Source organism: Dipodomys spectabilis, unplaced genomic scaffold (genome assembly GCF_019054845.1).
Source record: "Dipodomys spectabilis isolate Male_0828 unplaced genomic scaffold, ASM1905484v1 ptg000046l, whole genome shotgun sequence".
NCBI lineage: Eukaryota > Metazoa > Chordata > Mammalia > Rodentia > Heteromyidae > Dipodomys > Dipodomys spectabilis.
Window position 1 is genome coordinate 524572 of NW_024870723.1, and position 19273 is coordinate 543844.

The 19273-nt window shown below is 53.0% G+C and overlaps 2 protein-coding genes across 8 annotated transcripts in view; both read right to left on the minus strand.

Annotated features, from left to right (window-relative positions):
- Akna (AT-hook transcription factor) overlaps positions 1-13998 on the minus strand; it is a 49410-nt gene extending 35412 nt beyond the window's left edge. For 3 of the 5 annotated variants that reach the window (XM_042678683.1, XM_042678681.1, XM_042678679.1), the window contains exons 1-3: positions 7178-7290; positions 4567-4780; positions 1323-1695 (exon numbers count right to left, since the gene is read on the minus strand). In XM_042678683.1, the coding sequence (XP_042534617.1) occupies positions 1323-1584 (262 nt within the window). In that variant the 5' untranslated portion in view covers positions 1585-1695; positions 4567-4780; positions 7178-7290. Of the gene's footprint in view, positions 1-1322; positions 1696-4566; positions 4781-7177; positions 7291-13930 lie in introns of those variants that run through there. The other 2 variants (XM_042678680.1, XM_042678682.1) reach the window with 2 other exon arrangements.
- Positions 13999-17607: 3609 nt separating this feature from the next.
- Positions 17608-19273, minus strand: part of Whrn (whirlin) — a 64404-nt gene continuing 62738 nt past the window's right edge. For all 3 annotated transcript variants that reach the window (XM_042678765.1, XM_042678764.1, XM_042678763.1), the window contains 2 exons: positions 18672-18794; positions 17608-18363 (listed from right to left, as the gene is read on the minus strand). In XM_042678765.1, the coding sequence (XP_042534699.1) occupies positions 18181-18363; positions 18672-18794 (306 nt within the window). In that variant the 3' untranslated portion in view covers positions 17608-18180. The remainder of the gene's footprint in view (positions 18364-18671; positions 18795-19273) is intronic.

Here is a 19273-nt window from a genome sequence, read left to right on the forward strand (position 1 = left end):
TTCTTTTCCTCTACCCCAACTCCTCACTCCTCAACCACTCAAAAACTGCTTTAGCAAATCACTCTTGCTTATCATAGTACACTGGAAGCCCAGAGATATTAAGTAATCTGTCAAAGATCGCACAGTGGATCCAAACAGTCCTGGAGCTAGAACCCAGGCCCTAGCCATGTCTTCTGCTGAGGTGGTCCAGTGGGGTAAAGAACATGGGCCGTGAAGCTAGGAAACCCTGGCTTCACCCCAGCTCCTCTGGCCTCTCCTACAAGCCAACAACTGACCTTGGCCGTCCCTGTTCAACCTGGAGGCTTGTGCCTCCTAGCTGGCAGAAGGTGGTATAGAAGGAGGGAAAAAAGGCCAGTCAGGACCAGCCATGTGCCTGGCACACAGTAAGGGCACAGGACATGGTGGCAGCTGTTACATCACAGCAGGGGTTACCATGTGACCCCCACTGCCCTGAAAGCCAGTGTATCTCAGTGCCCATTTCTTGATGTGGCATAGCTCTACATTAAGCAGAGCAGACATGAGGCATGTTGGATAAAAACCCACTACCAGCCCAAAGTTTCTCTCCTGTCCCCAGACATCTGCTGGATCACAGGATCCTAAAATAGGGGCATTCTGTTCAATTCTGGTGCAGAAACTACCACGTGGTAGGCTCTTGCTAGTCCCCGTGACATGTCCCCCATCCCACAGATGAGGAAACCGAGATTCAGCCAGGACCAACCAGGGTCTTGCCCAGTGAAGCCAGGACACACCTTAAGTTGGTCTCAATGCCAAGGAGCATGTGGGCTATAGAACACAGAGATTGGCCATTGCTAACTGGCATTTTAAAAATATTTAAAATAGGTGTCATCCCTGAATCAAGCAATTCAAATGACCAAAAGCTCTAGGAGTGCGGTATGCAAAAATGGATATGATGACATTCATGTCTGCCTTACTGATAACGGCAGCAGCCAGAAGCCACCTAAAGCACCCTGCCCAGGTGGGCAGGCTCTGACCATGGAAGGTCGGCATCACACAATTCTATGCAGGCCATTAGGAGGGACAGGAGCTGGGAGAATGTTCCTGTCTAACAAGGAAGCAAGACACAGGTAACCATGGAGTATGCAGAATGCTGTTCCATATTCATATTACATTTGCATATAGACATCTATAGAACCCACTGGCTATCTGGAGATGGGGGGGGGGGTGTCACACAACAAGTAATTTCCAATCTCACCTTCTTTTTGTTCATATTTTAAAATGTAAAGCTGTCTCCACCCCTGCCCGCTGCTGGAAGTTGGGATGCTTGGGGCAGAGGCAGGGCACCCCCACAGGACGTCACTCACCTGTCTTACCTTCCCCTGAAGAACTCTCCGACTCCTGTGAGGCTGGGTCCCTCTCCAGGGACAATGGATGCTGCTGGGCCTGGCGGAAGTCCTCCAGGAGTTCAGGGCTGGTGGCATCAGGAAAGGGCTGCTCGTGGCCCCAGACTTGTGTTCTGCTTCCATCTGTATCTTCCTTCTCCTCAGCCCAGGCCCAGCGCCGTCGCTGGGGCGCCTTCACCAGGCCTGGCCCTGTCCAGTGCACCTGTGTCCCTGAGCTGGCCATCAGCCTGGCTTGGAATTCACCTGGGCCACCTCATCTTCAGGAGACAGAGTTGCTGCTGGGGCCCTACAGTCACCGCTGACTCCTCTCAGCACCAGCCATCCTGCCTGCGACCTATCAGGATACAACAGGGGACAATATTAATCCTTAAAGTCCTACCTTTGTACAGGAAATTACCAGCCCAAAGCCAGGAATGAGATGCCTGGTTTAAGACCCAGCTGCACCTGCCTCAGGGGTATGGCCTTGGGAAAGTAATTCTACCTTCATGTGCCTCACTGGTAAAATTTCGAGAATCCCCCTATCTCCCCAGCTCCCCCGCCCCTGATTCCCCAGGATGTGTATAACATTGTCTGGCCTAAGGACAGGACAGGAGCTTAGCAGCCAGGAGACAAACCAGCGGACATGCCCTGGGTGCCAGCTACTGCACAGCCACTGGCACAACATAGGCCCTGTACCCAGAAGACGTGACAGCCTCAAGTACGGAGGAGCACACAGATAACTAGGAGCTTCTGGAGAAACCCAGAAGTAAGGGAAAATACCAATCCAGAAGCCACACTAGCCAGGCGCCAGTGGCTCATGCCTGTAATCCTACTCAGGAGGCTGAGATGTGAGGATCATGGCTCAAAGCCAGCCTAGCAAGGAAAATTCTATGAGACTCTTATCTCTAATAAACTACACCCCTCCCCCCAAAAAGCTGGAAGCAGAGCTCTGGCTCAAGTGGTAGAATGCTAGCCTTGCGCCAAAGAAGCTCAGAGACAGTGCCCAGGCCCTGAGTTCAAGCCCCAGGGCCAGAAGAGGGAGGGGGGAGGAAGAAGACAAAGAAGGAGGAGAAGGAGAAGTGGAGCAGCAGCCATATGTTCTGGGGACCCTTCCTTAGCATGCCTGAGATAAAAGTTCCACATGAGGGGAGGGACTGGTGAACAGATCATTCCAGCCCCTCAAATAATTGAAAGCAGGCACTCAATCCAAATGTATTCATGGCAGCATTGTCCAAAGGGTGGAAACCACCAAAGGGGCATTGGTGTGGATAAACAATGTATAACATCGGCATATGATGGGGTAGAACTAAGCCATGAAAAGGAGTACCAGAGACCTGACTCAAGCTACTTCAACGGGGATAAAACCCAAACACATTGTACTACGTCCTCACAGCCTGTGGAGAAAACAGTCTCTAACTGCATACTGGGGTCAGAGTTTCCTTCTTGGGATGATGATCGTGTGCTGGAACTAGGTAGGAGGGACTGAAACACAACATTGTATGCTATATACCACTGAGCTGCTGCTCACTTCAAAATGGAGACTTTTAGGTAGTGTAAATAGCATTGCAAAGCATTCCACTGCCAGGGGATCTGCGTCTGCCATGGGGGTTCCTGGACACGGAAGTGGCTTCTGCAGGCTGTGGCAGGCTACGGACAGGGAAACATTCACAACAAGGAGTGTGGGAAGGCAGGAGTGGCCTGACCCAGGTAGGCCTGCTCAGGAGAAGCCGGCTAGACTTCCCAGGCATGGAGAGGTGCAGTGTAGAAGTCTCTGTATGCAGATTGGAGCCACGGGACCCTAGGGACCCTAGGAGGCCGGACAGGAACTCTGGAGACCAGAGTAGGCAGGGAGGGAGGGAGGGAGGGAGGGAAGGAGGGAGGGAAGGAGGGAGGGGGAAGGCTGAAGAGAGTTCCTCTTTCCCATGCCATCCCCTTTGCCTCCCTCTCCCCTGCTCATTCTAACACTTTCCCAGCACCTGCCCTGTGCCCAGCCCTGTGTCAGGCCCAGAAACCAGTGCACAACAGCAGACACAGCCACCCCCAGGGCTCCCAGCTACATAGGCCTCTTAAGAATAATAAGTCTGAGTGTGTGCATAGGGGGTGGCTTAGGGGGTGGTGAGGAAACTGAGGCCTAAAGAGAGGAAAGGCCTCACACAGGGTCACACAGTGACCAGGAAGAGGCAGGAAAGTCTATCTTCCCAGCCACCAACATGCTGCGGACAAGGGAAGTCCAAACTCCAGGCCTCCAGACAGACTCGGTCTTGTCTGTCCTTCAGCCTCATGAGATCTTGGATCCTGGTCAGGAGCTTCATGCTGTACAATTGAGAAAAGTCAGCAGGCATCTATTTCTGGACACAAAGTTCCCCCCGGGGAATGGGCAGCTTGAGAAAAAAGGCTTCTCAAGGTCTGGGGCAGGGCCAAGGGCTGACGCTCCGGCTCCAGGGTGGGGCCGGTCACTCCTCCCCTACCCATCCTCCTCTCGGCCCCTCAATGCAGCATCTTGAGAACTTTCTGCACTGCTGGCCTGGGCTACGAACTTCCTTTACAGCCTCCCCATCGCAGGTGACATGCTGAAGCTCATCAAGGAACAGTGACCTGGATGAGATCACCTGCCCAACTAGTGCCAGAAGAGCCGGTGGGTCTGCAGCTATTAAGTCCTGGCCTAGCAGTCTCCTGGTTTTCAATGCCATAACCCAGTAAGAATAGATTTGCTATGTGTATTAATACACTTCATGTATTAAAAAGAATACTAACAAAAGTGCATACATGCAGCAGTGCTACTCACTCAATACTATGTGGGAAATGAACTCGACAACTTGTGGGTGGGGATGGGAAGGAAAAACTGGGGGAGATCGAGGGAAGGGGTGACATTACCCAAAAAGAAATTTACTCTTCACCTGACTTATATAACTCTAACCCCTCTGTATATGACCTTTATAACAATTTTTTTAAATTTAAACACAAAATAAAAATAAAAGATGGGGCTGGGAAGGTGGCTCAGTGGTAGAGCGCTTGCCTTGCATGCTCAAGGCCCTGGGTTCGATTCCTCAGCACCACATAAGCAAAAAGAAAAAAGCCGGAAATGGCGCTGTGGCTCAAGTGGTAGAGCGCTAGCCTTGAGCTGAAGAGCTGAAGGACAGCGCCCAGGCCCAGAGTTCAGGCCCCACGACCGGACCCAAAATAAAATAAAATAAAATAAAAGATGTACTAGAAAATAATTACATACCTTTTGTTATTTTTGGCAGTGCTGGAGTTCAAACTCGGGACCTTGCACATGGGAGGCAGATGCTCTACCACTTGAGCCACGCCACAGTTCTTCCTGCTCTAGTTATTTTTCAGACAGAGTCTTCCATTTTTGTCTAGGCCAACTTCCAACGGTGATCGTCCTGATCTCTGCTTCCTGAGTAGTTGGCATTACAGGTGTGAGCCACTGCACCCCACTGAAAAATAAATATATATTTTTAAATTGCTATTGTGGTTAATTGAGACAGGATCTTGCTATGTAGTCCAGGTTGGCCTTGAACTCACAATCTTCCTGCCTTTACCTCTGGAGTGCTGGGTTATTAGGTGTGCATCACCACATCCAGCTTTTTTTTTTTGCCCTTACTGCTGCTTGAACTCAGGGCCTGGGCATTGTCCCCTAGTTTTTGTTTGTTTGTTTGTTTTTTGTAGAGTACTGTCCTTTAGCAAACTACCAATTGAACCACAGCTGCACTTCTGAATTTCTGGTGGTTAATTGGAGATAAAGAGTCTCACAGACTTTCCTGGCAGAGCAGACTTCGAACCTCAATCCTCAGATCTCGGCCTCCTGAGTAGTAAGGATTACAGGTGTGAGCCACCCATGCCAGGCTGTACTTTGAACAGCATGGACTTCTGTAGGGTCTGTGACCCTACTGGACATGCTTAGAGGAGTCTCCAGGGAGAAGGAGTCCTCCAAGCTTACAGATGACAGCACACCATGCAGCCAGCCAGGCTTGGTGCCCACATAGGGCCCAGCAGACTACATTGGAGCCAGGCCTCCTGCAGGTGTTGGGTGAGGGGAGGGGAGATTGCTGGAGATCGGCTGGTGCTTTTCTTTCTGCAGCCTCTGCTAAGGAAGGCTGGGGGAGGCATGTGGTTTTTCTGACTTCTTCAAAGCACTGTTTTTGGGGTTTTTTGTTCCTAGCCCCACTGCAGAGCAGCTACACCCCATACAGAGGCCTCTGTGTGCCTAAAGAGGAAGTATCTATCTTCCTGGAAGATTCAGTGGTTGCAAAAATCTCACTGTGACTAGAGGCCACCACACAGCAGAGGCAGACTTGGCTACCTGTCCTGTCCTGTGTCCCTAGATCTGTGAGTTTGTCCTGTCCTGAGCAAGATGCTCTGACAAGCCTAGCCTTCTATACCACAGAGCCCAGGACCTGCAGTCAGCTAGTCAACAAACAGACATTAGTGCCAGCCAGCTGTGATAGAGAAGCAGGCCGGGGTCAAGGCAGGCTGGGACAAATGAACGTTGAGCTTCCCCTAACTAGGCTCCTGAGGGCCACAGCTCAGAACTGTCATCTGGGCACCAAGTGTGTACACGCCAACTTCCCACACCCCTCCTATGTGCCAGGCACTACTTGAGCACCAGGGCCAAAAAATAAAAAAGAGCCAAAGCTTTCAAAGTGACAGCTGGCAGAAGGACACAGCAGCAGGGTCCCTGGAGGAAGAGGTAAAGCCTTCAGCTCAGGCTTGAGCAACACAGTGGGGAGACAACAAGGAGGGCTTTCAGCACACACAGGAAGTGGCAAGGCAAAGGGCAGTCTGAAAGATCTAGACTTCTGGGGACCATGGGATTATGGGCAAGCCACACAAAAGGCAGGGAGGTCCAGGTGGCCTTCGTAGGGCACCAGTGGGAGCTGGTGGGGAGTTCCTGCCATGAGCTGGACATGGGATGCAAGGAGACCAAAGACCCTGGGAGTGGTAGAGATCAGGGTCCCCACACTTCCTGGAGAAAACCATCAGCACCTCCTCTGTCCCCTCCCTCGGCTGCCGTGTCCTGGGCTCTCAACAACAGCAAACCTCTGCGGTCTCTTTTCAGTTCCTGCTTGGGCTGTACCCATTCTCACCACCCTACCCTTCTATTGCTAAAGCTGAGGTCCCTCCCCTCTCTTGTTCAACTGCTCTAACCCTCAGGCTTCAGGCCACCACGCAGCCTACTTCTGCCTCCTCTGGCCCTTGGAAGTCCCTTCCCATCCCACTAGGGCTGTCTAGCATGCTCCCCCCCCCCCCCCCGCCCGACATCTAGTACAAAAGGAAACAGAGGCACGGGGAAGGGGCAGGCTCCCCTGAGACTCTATAACCAGGAATTGTGACCGAGGGGCTCTAAGCCAGGGTGTTGTGACTATAAAACAATGGCCATCAAATTGGCAGGGACAGGAGGGAGAGGAAGGAAGACACCCCGTACCCCTCATAAGTGGCTGGGCCGCTGGCAAGGCACAGATCTCTGTCCACAAGAGGCTGAATGGAAGCCCATCCAGAGGCCCAGGTAGAAGACAAGATGCTAGTCTCTGGTCCCCAAATCTGGAAGGCTTAGCTGTTCAGGCAGCAGGGGTGGGGGGTGTGATGCTGCCCACTCCCCACTCCTGACTGTCTCTGAGGTCCCTCAGCAACCCAGGCATGAACGCTCCCTAAGAAGAGGGTGTTCCAGGCATAGAGAGGGACCAACGCTTGTCCAAGTTCATGAGAACAGAATGTGAGCAGCCTCTGAGTGTGGACAAAATCTCCCAGCCCACACAGCTACTTAACTGCCACTTCCTGGCGGGGACTGTCCCCTTCCTGCCGCCCCCTGCCCCACCTCCAGTCAATTCCCTTACCTCACTGGTCCTCCACCACGGTCCTGTGGGCTGGGGCTCAGAGGACCTGCCTCTGAGGTCTTTGTTCTGAACCTGGGGAGCCCCCAGCCTGCATCCTGCCCTGACCCGCCTCCAGCCTGTTCTGCCAGCCCAAGCTGTGGCTCCCCAGGCAGCATGGCTCCCAGCTTCTCTCCGCCCCTGCAGCTGAGGCCTCCTCCTCCTCCTGGCAGGAAGCGCTCAGCCTGATTTCCTACAAGTGTTTCTCAAAAGGAGGGGGCTTGCCTACCAGAGCCAGATCCGAGAGCTTAACCCCTTGGTGGACAAAGGCGGTGCTGTGCTGCCAGGAAAAGTCTTGCTGTCTGGGGTCTGGGATCATCTTCACCACACCCTCCAGACACAGAGCAGAGGATCGAAAAGCCCAGACAAGGCAAAGGCTTGGCTTGGCCAAGGCCACACAACGTGCAGGGCCTGGAAGAAGACTCTGCAGCCTTCTGGTCTGCTCCCTCCTCTGGAAGCTTCTTCCATAGCCTCTCCCCTCCAAGTTCTCTGAGGTTCTCTGCTTCACCAGAGACCAAATGCTCATTTCTACCCTTCCAGCTCCGACTCTCTCTGTCCTGTCTGCAATATGCAATTCAGCATCTCAGAAAGGCTGCCATGATTCTTGCCATCTTCCTCATTATCCTCACCCTAAGGAGGGCCTACATCTAGAGTGGAGTTTTCCAGGCAAGGTGGAAATAGGGAATCACCTGAGCAGGTATGTTTACCGTTATAAATTCCCTTGCAGGGCTCCCTGGAGAGCGTGGACAGACAGACTGATTTTGCCTTCTCCTGGGTTCTACTCGCTCACTGTAACATGGGACATGCTAGAGAAAAGGCAGCCCGGAAAACAGCAACCAGGAATTCAGAGACAAATACTGTATTAATGAACAGTGTGATCAAAAACACAGAAGCACTGTTTCTGTCTTATGCTTTACATTCTCTTATAAGCGGCAACATTTAGTAAAATGGAAAAGAGAATAGCTCTTTCCCCCTCTGACTTTCTTGCCCTCCTGTCCAAATGATGAGCAGGCTCTAAGACTGAGCGAGAAAAATCTTTAAAAAGACATCTATTTTGGGAAAAAGGACTTCCTTGGGCACAAGAAGTGTTTGCTAAGAAAAATATTTACCTCAAAGATGAACACTTGTTTAGCAGGCCAGCCTTCAAGGTCTCTGTACCCAACTGACAAAACAGCAAGGCAGTAAGAACAAAGAAGAACATTTATCCTAAGGAAAATTTGAACCAAACTCCAAACTACTTTTTCATCATAAACACTCATGATTGCGCCTGTTAGCAGATGTGCCTGCATCCGCAGCTGCATGTGTACCACCTTTCTGTCTTTTCCTTCAGTAATCAACTTTTTTGGTCTCTGACTTGATGGGTCCTCAAATTCTGTGACAACCTCAAGGGCCTGGTACCCTTGGTAACCAAGGGCCAGGCAGAGGCCTCCTCTTGTGGAAATTTTCTCCTGGAGCATCATCACCCATCCACCCATCAGGTAACAGTTCTTGGGCAATTCAGCCAGGATGAAAACTGTCCATTCTGGTTAACAACAGCATTTCTACTGTGAGGCAGGTGTGGTGTACAGCTAGACACAGGCAGGCTGAGTGCTGAAGCAGAGTAGGCCAAGGTGGGAGATGTAGAAATGGGGCTCTGGAGCCCACAGGACCCACAAGTCCTGATCCCAACTCTGCCTTGCCTCAACTCAAAGATTCTAAGCCAAGAAAGCAGGAGAAAGAGTGAGATCAGCCCTTCAGTTGCCCAGAACCTGATGAGCTGTCAAATTGAGGACCCACCCATGAGGGAGGGAACACAGACTCTTAAGAGTCATAGGGCCCTGGGTTCAATCCTAGGCCCATCTTCTGCCAGCCCTGTGACCTCTGAAGCTTCACTTCCTGCTGCCCCCATTTCCTGGTCTGTAAAATGGAGCTTCTACACAGAGTACTGCTGGGGTTCCATGAGGCAATGAACTATTTCACAAACTACCTGAAACCTGTCTGGACTAGGTTGGAGTCCTGATCTCCGCCAAGGGCTATATCTGAATACCTCTCCTTGAACCCAACACCTGGGTTCAAGGGCTGAAAAATGTCTTCAATCAATGAGTAAATGAATGAATGAATGAATGAATGAATGAATGAATGAACTCTCCCAAGGTCAGCTGGTAAGGATATGGCAGATCTAAGGCCCTTGTTCCAGTAACCATCAAACTCCTCCACTCACTGCTTCCCTGCCTGTCACCCACATCTGAGTGTCAGGCTCTCCCGGAAGCCCTCCTTGGAACAGAGCCAATCCCCATGGAGGCCCCTCCCACAGCTTTGGTGCCACGGGGGAGGGGGAGGAATTGTATGGGAGCAGACTTCCCTGACACCCTGTCACTCACTTGCCCACCCTGGTCATTAGCTCAGGCAGCACTGCCAGCAACACCAGGTGGCGGGCATCCCCCCCCCACCTCGCCCTCCCATGGCTTCTGGATCATCCAGCCCTTCTTCTTCCTGCCACCCCGAGCCTTTCCACCCTCCTCTCTGCCTCTGCTCACACCCCTTTGTCCTTACAGTACAGTCTTCTCTCATGTGGGCGCTGTGCCTTCATCACTATGTCCCCAAGGCCCAGCACAGGCTGACACACATCAGAAGTGCCACCAATCTATGCAGCTCCTCCACTAAACCCAGTCAGTTGCCTGCATCTTACCCATAGCCCTGAAGATCTAGAAAGATGGTGTGATGTACCCACTTTGCAGATGGGTACATGGAAGCCCCAAGCCCTACAGCCCAAGCGACTTGCTCAAGGTCCCAAACCTGGTGAGCGCTGGTAGAGTCTTCAACACTGGAAGACCAGCCCCTGAAAGTCCAGAAACAGATTCATTTCTGGTCACCCACCCAAGGGCCTGCATACCTTCTCCCACCCCTCCTAGGCACCCAGCCAGCCCTCAGCAGCTCATTCTCTAAGCCTTGGGTCATGCTCTGACCCACAGTGGCATTTCTCAGCACTCTTACTACCCACCTGCCCAGCATTCCCTCCCATCCCCACCTACAGCTCTCCAGTGGCTCCCTGGCTCCTGGACCTTGATGGGCAGACAAGAAGACACCCTGCCTGGTCAACCTTCATAGCATGTCCCCAGGCCTAGAGGAATGGATGGGGCCACTGCTTCTCAGCCATCTAGGGGAAGCAGGTTTCCCACCTCCTGAGCTCCCTGCCCTCTTCTTTAGGGGAGAGAGAGAGACCCTCCTATGGCCTTACCCAGGTAGCTGGCTTCCCTCTGTAGTTAAATCCCACAGGGAGGCAATCCGATAACCCATGAAGGCTTGGGTGGATCAGAAAGAATATGGGAAACCTGGCTTAGGGAGTAGAGGCCTAAGGCCCAACCTGTGTGAGCTGGGCAAGAGGGGTTACATGACTAGCACATGTGAGGCAGTTTGATCTGCACCTGAAAATAAAGCACTACTCTCTAGATGAACCCTTTACTCAGGAGGGTGGAGTTGGGGTTCCTAGCCCCCTCCCCAGTACCTTGGTCCTTGGCTATGGTCCCAGAATCACAAGGAGAGAGACTGGCAGCTGGGCATCCTACTCTGGCCTTGATCCCAGTCCTTCTTACAAGTCAGGCTCAGGATGGGGGGGAAGGCAGGGATGCTGGCAAGGCTCTGGGGAGCTGAGGTCTCTCATGATAACCCGGCTAGGATTTGACTGACACTTGGCAGTGGAGACCTGAGCCATGATGGGTCTGTAGACTGGGTGGGGAAGGGCCAGGAGTGTAAAATGCCAGGTTTTGGGCAGAAGGGCAGGGGCCTACCCCTGGCAGATCAGGCTTAGCTGTTTTGTTTCAGAGCCTCTGGAATACATTACTTAGAGCAGGAGGACCATGCTAGAACTGAAGAGGGCGTGTTCCCAGGGCAGACAGGGCTGCAGTAAGTATCATCCAGCCTCCCCTGCCATCCACCACTCCCTGTCCAGCTCTGCACAGGCTGCCAGGTCATCTTCTTAGGACCCCATTCTGACTGCATCACCCCTGCTTAAAAGACCACGAATGGCTACCTCACTAGGAGGCCTGGAATTCAGGCGTATAGGGGCTTGCTCGCAATGTGGGGACCTGTCCATCTGAGCACTGCATATGGAGGACTGAACAGTGAGGTGTGTCCTCCCAGCCCTACCTCGGGGGTCATCGTGGGGTTCCCTTGGGATACCTGTGCCACCAGGAACTCCTAACTCCCACTACCCTGTAGAAGTAAGGCTGGACCTCCATTCCCATTGCCCATCACATACCCTCTCACACCCACCCCCTTTGGTGCTGGGGTTGAATTCATGGCCTGATGCCCTAATGCCTAGGTAAGCACTCAAGCACTGAGCTATATGTCCAGTGGCCTACAGCACTCTTTAAAAATAAGAAAGAGAAGGACTTGTGGCACTTACTAATTCCCTTAGTGTAAATATCTGTGTGTGTGTGTGTGTGTGTGTGTGTGTGTGTGTGTGTGTGTATACATGTGTGTGCCATCCTGGGGTTTGAACTCAGGGCCTGAGCACTGTCCTGCATTTCCTTTGCTCAAGATGAGCTCTCTACCACTTTGAGCCACAGCACCACTTCAAGTTTTCTGGTGGTTAATTGGAGATAAGAGTCACACAGATTTTCCTCTTTCCTGCTCAAGCAGGCTTTGAACTCTGATCCTCAGATCTCAGCCTCCTAAGTAGCTAGGATTATAGGAATGAGCCACCAGCACTAGCATAAGTATCTTTATTGTGGAAAAATTTTAAGTTATCAACACAATACTACTGAACACAGCACTGGGAAGAGATGGGAACATCCCAAGTAAAGACTCTCTAAGCTCAATGAAGAGCTGTGTGATTTTAAGCAAGCAACTGAACCTGTAGCTTTTCACCTGTAAAACAAGGACATAACACTAACAGAATCTAGCAGGGCTCTGTACTGGGCACAACAGGGGTGATGGGACAGATGAGTGATCCTGCCCTCCCAGCCAGTACCTCTCACAGTTAAGGCCCTGGCACCGTGGCTACTCGTATAATTAGCCATGGTGTTACTGCCACCATTCACCTTTTCTCTGGCACTGGGTTTCTTCATCTCTGTACTTAGAACAAGGAAAAGCTTTCTCAAGGTGGCACAAGAAAGACCGTACTGTGCCCATTTTAAAGAGGGTGGAAGCTGAGGCTCCTGGAAGTGAAGCAGGGTGGGACTAAGGTCCCAGGTTGCTCCCCACCACCCAGGGTGCAGGAGGAGACCGTGGCACTGGCACTGGGCAGGTCCAATGGCGGCTCCATCACACTCTGCCCCCAGGAGGCCACTGAGATGTCCCTGGAAAGGGGGGTGGGGGAACAGTGCCTCAGCCCTTCCTTGACTCTGTGGTGGATTCTGTTGGGTGGACCATTAAGCTGATGAAATCCCATGGCAAGAAAGCCTGGGTCACATGATTCAAATGCAAACCAGCTGGTCTCTGGGAGTATGGGCCACTTCGGGTACCTTCTTCTCCCTCCTGCAAAGATCAGGCTGCCCAGATCACCCCCAAACACCACAGGCTCCTCCCTCTGGGGGATGAGTAAACCAGAGTTCGACCCCAATAAGCCCACGGGGAGTCACTGCTGCCTTAAAACAGCTGCCCACATAAAACCCACCAACTTCAGAAAAGGAACCTGGAAAATTCTTTCGGGAAGTCCCTTCACGTACGGAATCTCAGCTCAGCTCAGCTCTCCACACTTCAAATTCAGGCTACTTCTAGAGGGCAGGAACAATGTCTCTTTCCACAACAGCCTGTCACAACTTCTGGGCTCTAAGACACCTGGGTGTTGTTGCCAGCATCTTCCCAACTTTCTTCCTCAGAGGCAGAAAGGTGTGTGTTGTTTTAATCTAGGTGACACCTAGTCGTTCCTTTCAACTAAAGCCAAAAAAAGGAGCATAGAAAGAGTCTCATCCAAGGTCACAGAACAACCAGACTCAGGCTCTGCCCGCGGAGCCCCGTCTAACTGGGGCCTGCGCCTCCTCCCTGCTGTGCGCCCTGGGGCCAGCCGCGCTTCCTCTCTGGGCCCTGGTCTCCCCCAGCGTAGCAAGAGGGGACTGCAGTTAGTTTTGGCAGCTCGTTCCGGTTCCAATCGCGGGGGAGCCTGCCCACCCCAGGCTGGCCCTGGCTCTGCCCCGCTCCCCATCCTCCCCTCGACCACCACACACAGCCAAGGGAAAAAAAAGAGGAAAAGAAACTTGCGTGAGGCGTCCGGGGAGGGCGCGCGGCTCCGAGCGGCCCGGTTGCCGCGCAGTTGCCGGGTGAACCAAATCTCACACAAATCCCGGAGTAGGAGCAAAGCCGCCGTCACCCCAGCAACCCGGGCCCCGCCTCCGGCCCGGTTCAGCCCGCGGCGCCGCCCAGGACCACCCGGCTCCCCCGAGACCCCTCCGCCCCCGGCGACCAGGCCCCGCGGGAGGGACAAAGCCAAGGCCCCCCCTAGGCGGAGGAGGAGACGGAGGCCGGAGGGGCGGAGCCTGGGAATCCCGCACACACTCGGGGTCCCCCCCCCCCATCGGGGACTCCTCCCGCCCCCTACTCGGGCCCCGACCGCGAGCCCAGGTCCCTCCCATTCCCGGAGCCGCAATCCGTGTCCTCCTCGCGCGCGTGGGGCTCAGGCTGGCAAGCGGCTCCGGCCCGGTGCAATGGAGCCCCTCAGGTCCCCGCTCAACCCCGCGCCCCACTCTTCGAGAAACTGAGTCTCAGTGACCCGCGCACACGCGCCGCACCCGCACCCACCTGCTCGCTGCCGCCGCCGCCGCCGCCGCCCGCGCTGCAGTTTCCTGGACTTGAGCGGCAGACAAAGGTCTCCAATCCGCGGGCAGGGCGGGGCGCGGCTGCTTTGCATAATGTCCTAGGGCGGGCCAAACCAAAGGGGAGGGGAGAGGAGGCGGACCCTGGTAGGCTGGGCCGCAGGAAGACCCACCAATCGTAGTGAAGCAGCTGCCTGCGCCCCGCCCCCGGAATCTCCAGTGTTGGAGAGCACGCCCATGATGACTGCAAATGTCAAGTCTGCTGCAGAGACTGAGGCCTGGCGGGCGACCAGTGATGTGCGAGGTCCATGGAGCCACCAGGAGGAAGAAATCACAAACTTTCATGGCAGAAGCCGACTGATTTATAACAATAATAGTACTTTCTTGAGAACTCATTAGGTGTCAAGCCTTCTCTGCTGTAAGCAGATGCGATTATTAACCCCTATGACCCTAACCCCAGATTATCTTCTAGTTCCAGCCACTATTAGACAAACATGGAAATCTGGGCAGGAAGTCCAGGTGAAAGGAGTATAGAAGGGCAGTGAGACACACACACACACAAAGACACACACACACAAAATGGGGCTACTGACTAAATACATATAGTTCAGCCTCATATAGGTACTAATTTAACATCATCACTGCAGGAAATGACTTGTCCCAAATTCTCATCTAGCTGTGTATTGTGGCCCCCCCAGTTCTCTCCTCCTGGCAGATGGCTCTCTCAGCCTGCCCCCAGCTACCGGGTTCTCCCTCCAAATCACTATCCAGCAGCAATCACAGCAGCAGGTTATCTCTAAAGGCCTCTGGTGTCAGAGCCAAACAATCCAGCTAATCAGTGCAATAATCTACAAATTAGGTCAACATTTTGCTTCCCATACAACGACTGACAAACTACTGACAACTATGGTTTCCCAGCAAAGGAGAATTTGATCCAAAAATGTGATGCTGAGATTTGCCTCGTTCTCTGTTCTTGTATTCCTCCCATCTGGGGCTACCTGCATCCCACTTTTTCCTCTGCCAAGGGACTTAAATGTTATCTAAGCTAACTCAGCTTGGAAAGCTCCATGCTCCAGATATGGAAAACTCTGCTCACCTTCTGCCCTCCATCTCCTCACACCTAGCTCAAAGTTACCTTTCCAGCTCAGTCCTAGAGGCATTTGGGGAGTTAAAAACCCTATTGGAAGGGGTAATTTGGAATCTATAACTTGATTGGGGAACACCTAACCATCACAGGCTCAAATTTTGGAAGCAACAGTTCCAGAAACTATGCGTTCACAAGTACAGACCTGGGATGGTGGGGAGCTGTCTGTCCCCCTGGAGTTGGACCAAGTAGGAAGATAGTAGATTTGATGCAGGGATGACATACTCTACCCTGAAGGTCACAGGGCTGGTCAGTGGCTAGTATCAAGTTCCCATGGCTAACCAGGGATAGCCCAGTTTGTAAAGGACAGACACTCAGGGCCTAGGGCATTCATTCACAAGGGCCAGACTCCTCCTTCTTTCTTCATCCTATCATACCCAGAGTCCAGACCCTAGGGCTGCTGGGCCTGCTGTGACTCCACAGGACATCCTATCCCCCGCCAGCCACCCCCCCCCCCAAGGTAAGCAGTCAGTGTTATCATGATATCTCTTTCCGGTTTCCTACAGAGGCTGGGGCAAACCCTGTCTTTAGTTGCTTCAAACAACGCACATTTGTTCTCTCACAAAGAAGTTGGGAATCTGAAATCAGACTCATAGGGCAGTTTCCTTCTAGAGGCACTGGGAGGGTGTGTGTGTGTGGAATTTTTCTCCTGGACTTTTCAGTTTCTAAAGACTGCCTCCATCCCTTGGCTTAGGTACTCCTCCTCATCCAAGTATGTTTCTAATTTCCACTCCCCCACTTCTCCCACCATCACGACCCCTTCTCCTCTCTGTGCCAAATTCCCTCTGTCTCTCTGTTGTTTTTGTTGTTCCTAGGGCTTTTACTCAGGGCCAGGGTGCTGTCCCTGTGCTTTTCTGCTCAAGGCTAGCCCTCTGCTACTTTGAGCCACAGCTCCACTTCCTGTTTTCTGGTGGTTAATTGGAAATAGGAGTCTCGTGGACGCTCCTGCCAGGGCTGATATCCTCAGATCTCAGCTTCCTGAACACCTGGCCCTCTGCCTCCCTTTAAAAAAAATATGTGTGGTATTAGGGGGTTGAAACAAGGCTTTGTGCTTGCTAGGCAGGGTTCCTTTCACTTGGGTCACACTCCCAGCCTTTTTTGCTTTGAGTAGAGTCATATATTTATGCCCAGTCTAGCTTGGACCTCGATACTCCTATTTGTACTTCCCACATAGCTGAGAATTCAGACACATACCAACACATCCAACTTTTTTATTGGTTAAGATGAGGGTCTCACTTTTGCCCAGGCTATCTTGAAATCATGACCCTTTGTCTCCACCTCCCAGGTGGCTGGGGTTACAGGTAGGTGCCACTGTACCTGGCTCTGGTTTCATCTTGTAGACTCTTGTGATGACACGGACCCTGCTCAAATCTAGACCATCCAGCATCATCTCCTGTGGCTTTGGCCTCACAGATACAACTCTTTCGTCATATAAGGTAACCTGCACAGGCCCCAGGTATGCCAAGATGGTCATCTTTGGGGGTGAGAAGGAGGGGCTATTATTCAGCCCACCAAGACACCTTTTCCAAGGGAACATGAGGCTCAGGAAATCATGTGTCCCTGACTCCACAGGATGTGAACTAGAATCTGATGCCCAGAGGTCTGAGGCCTGATGAAGCAGCAGGAAGGGAAAGAGCATGAGCAGGCAGACGGTGTGTGTAAGGAAGGGGGAAAGAGTCCCCTTGAGAGGGCCTTCTGAGGTCACCCAGGGAAATCTGTAGCTTTGGTCTCAGGTGGCCAGAAAACAGCTACAGCAAAGAGGGGGGTTTCAAACACAACCAAGGTGCTGATGTCCCTAGTTCAGCTCTGGCAGAGCCTGAGACACAGAATGGCAAGGCAGGACTTGTTAAGCTCTTCTTGGGGACAGTAGGGAGCTGTTTCTGAGGCCACACAACAGGCCACATTTTGCCACCACCCTGTGCTCCCTGCCCATGACCCAATTGCTCCCGCCCACCTCTGCCCTTGGCTGCTGGGCCAGGAAGCCTGGACAGACAGGATCGCCCAGCCTCTGGCTGTGAGTGGAAACAATTCTAGGTCTCCCTTAGATTCTAGGGTCTCCTGAAGCTGGCTTCTGGGGACTCTAGTGTCTAGAATCCCCTGGTCCTACAGCTTCCTTCCCTCCCTGCCCTTCCTTAAGCCAGTCATCTGTCTACAAATCTAGGTCTCAGAGTTCCCTTCTGGAAACCCATCCAAGACCCACTGGTATGTGGTTCAAATATTCCTGTGTCTTGTGTGTTCTGTCCTACGATACACCTGTGTGACTTAGTGTGCACATATCTATGTATTTAAGTTTTACCCTCAAACCTTCAAGTTAGGTGTCAGACACAGGTGACACTCAGGTGTCCCAATCAACCTTCCACATGCATCCCCAACTGAGACACAAGGAAGGCCTCAGGGGTGTTGGTATGTGATGCTCCGAGCCCCTCTTCTGTCCTACTCACCTCCCAACTCTCTCCACAAGGAAGGAACAATCAAAAGTCCAGTCCTGCAGGCAGACACATGGCATGCTGACCCCAAACCCTGTTTAGATTTCTTTATTGAAAAATTAAAGTCATAAGCTCTGTATATAAATACACTGGTCACCTGCAAGGCCTCTGGGATAGGCTAGGGGTACGACGGGAAGCTGGGGCCTAGGTGTCCCCGGAGTGCAGGGGAGGGCAATAAATAAATAGCAAGGGGATAAGGAGCTGGGTGGCCGGAACTGTGAGTGGGTGAGCTAGATGCCTGTTTGTGGCAATGAGGGTCCTGCAAGAAGTCCCCTAGCGGGAAGTGGTGCTGGGAATCCGGCGACCTCACTTCAGGTCAAGATGCAGGCACCTGGGGGCTGGCTGCGTCTCACTTACTGTCCACACTCAACCCAGAGAAATGAACACTCTGCCCTCCCTCTTCGTTTCTTCCCTTCCCATACCTCACTTGAATGAGGCACCCACTGTGCACCTGACACACAGAGAATTCTGACCTGACCTTCTGTGGTCCAGTAGTCCAGGTGGAGGGAGGATGCTAGCCTGGTACCCTGGCTATGTAGCACTGACTCCTCCAAGAGCCTGATTGGCTAGGACAGGGAAGGGATGGGCCTGGGGGTGGGTGGGCCCCTAGAGCATCACATTGAACTCAGTAACCAGAAAATCGATGTGGTCTCGGTCCTTGGTCTTGAAGGCCTCGGCAATGATGCGGGCAGCCTCCCGATGCTCCTTGCCCCGAAGTGTCAGCCCGTTCACTTCGAGGATCACGTGGCCCACCTTCAGCTGACCACAGTTGTGGGCTGAACCCCCTCGCTGCAGAGGACACAAGGCAGAATCATGGAGGGCACCTGAGAGGTGAGGGGCTTTAACATCCAGTGAGCGGACTGGCACTACCATTGAGGTTCCACTACCATGGTTGAAGCTGAGACTGGGCAGGGCCAAGGGCATGTGAGCCCTGCACTGGTCCTGGCCCAGTGGGCCAGGATGGAGAGGGTAGGATTCTTTGCTTGGATACCTCAAGAAACTTGAGGTCAGGAAATGGGCACCAGGATGTAGCAGAAGAGCTCAGAAAGGCACCTTCAGAGCTAGAGAGATGGAAAGGGGGACCCTAGGGGCTGTACCTGAATCGTGACGATCCTGGGCAGAGGCTGGCGTGTGTTGGCACCACCCTCGATGGCGATGCCCAGGGTGGCAGCGCTTTTCCTCACACGGACCAGGGTGGATGTGGGCTCCAGGAGGCCGGGCTGCAGGTGTGAGGAAGAAGCTTTGTGCAGAGCAGGCCTGGCCAGGTGCTAGGCCATGTCACCCCCGTGGCCTTGCTGGAACCTCGCACAGGGCCAGGATCAAGGGAAACCCACGGTATCCTCAGCTCTGATCCTCACAAAGGCCGGCCTGCTGTGGTAGGGACTTGTCCTGACTTGTCCTACTCTAACAGCCATTTCAGCCACCACCCCACAATGAAACCTCAATGAAGGGGACCTCAAAGATACCCAAGGGCAGCCTTCAGCACTTCGCCATTTGGGGTCAGTGGTAAACTGAGACTTAAACAGGGCTTCCAGATTCCCCATATCATGCTCCTCTGGCACCTCCTGGGATGGAGTCTCACCACCTCCCCTGCTAGACGGTGGCCAACTTGCACCCTGGTTCCTCGGTTCCCCCACTCTCTCCCTGGGCCCTGCCTTCCTCTCAGGCCTCTGTACCCCAGCCCCATCCCCCTCCTCAC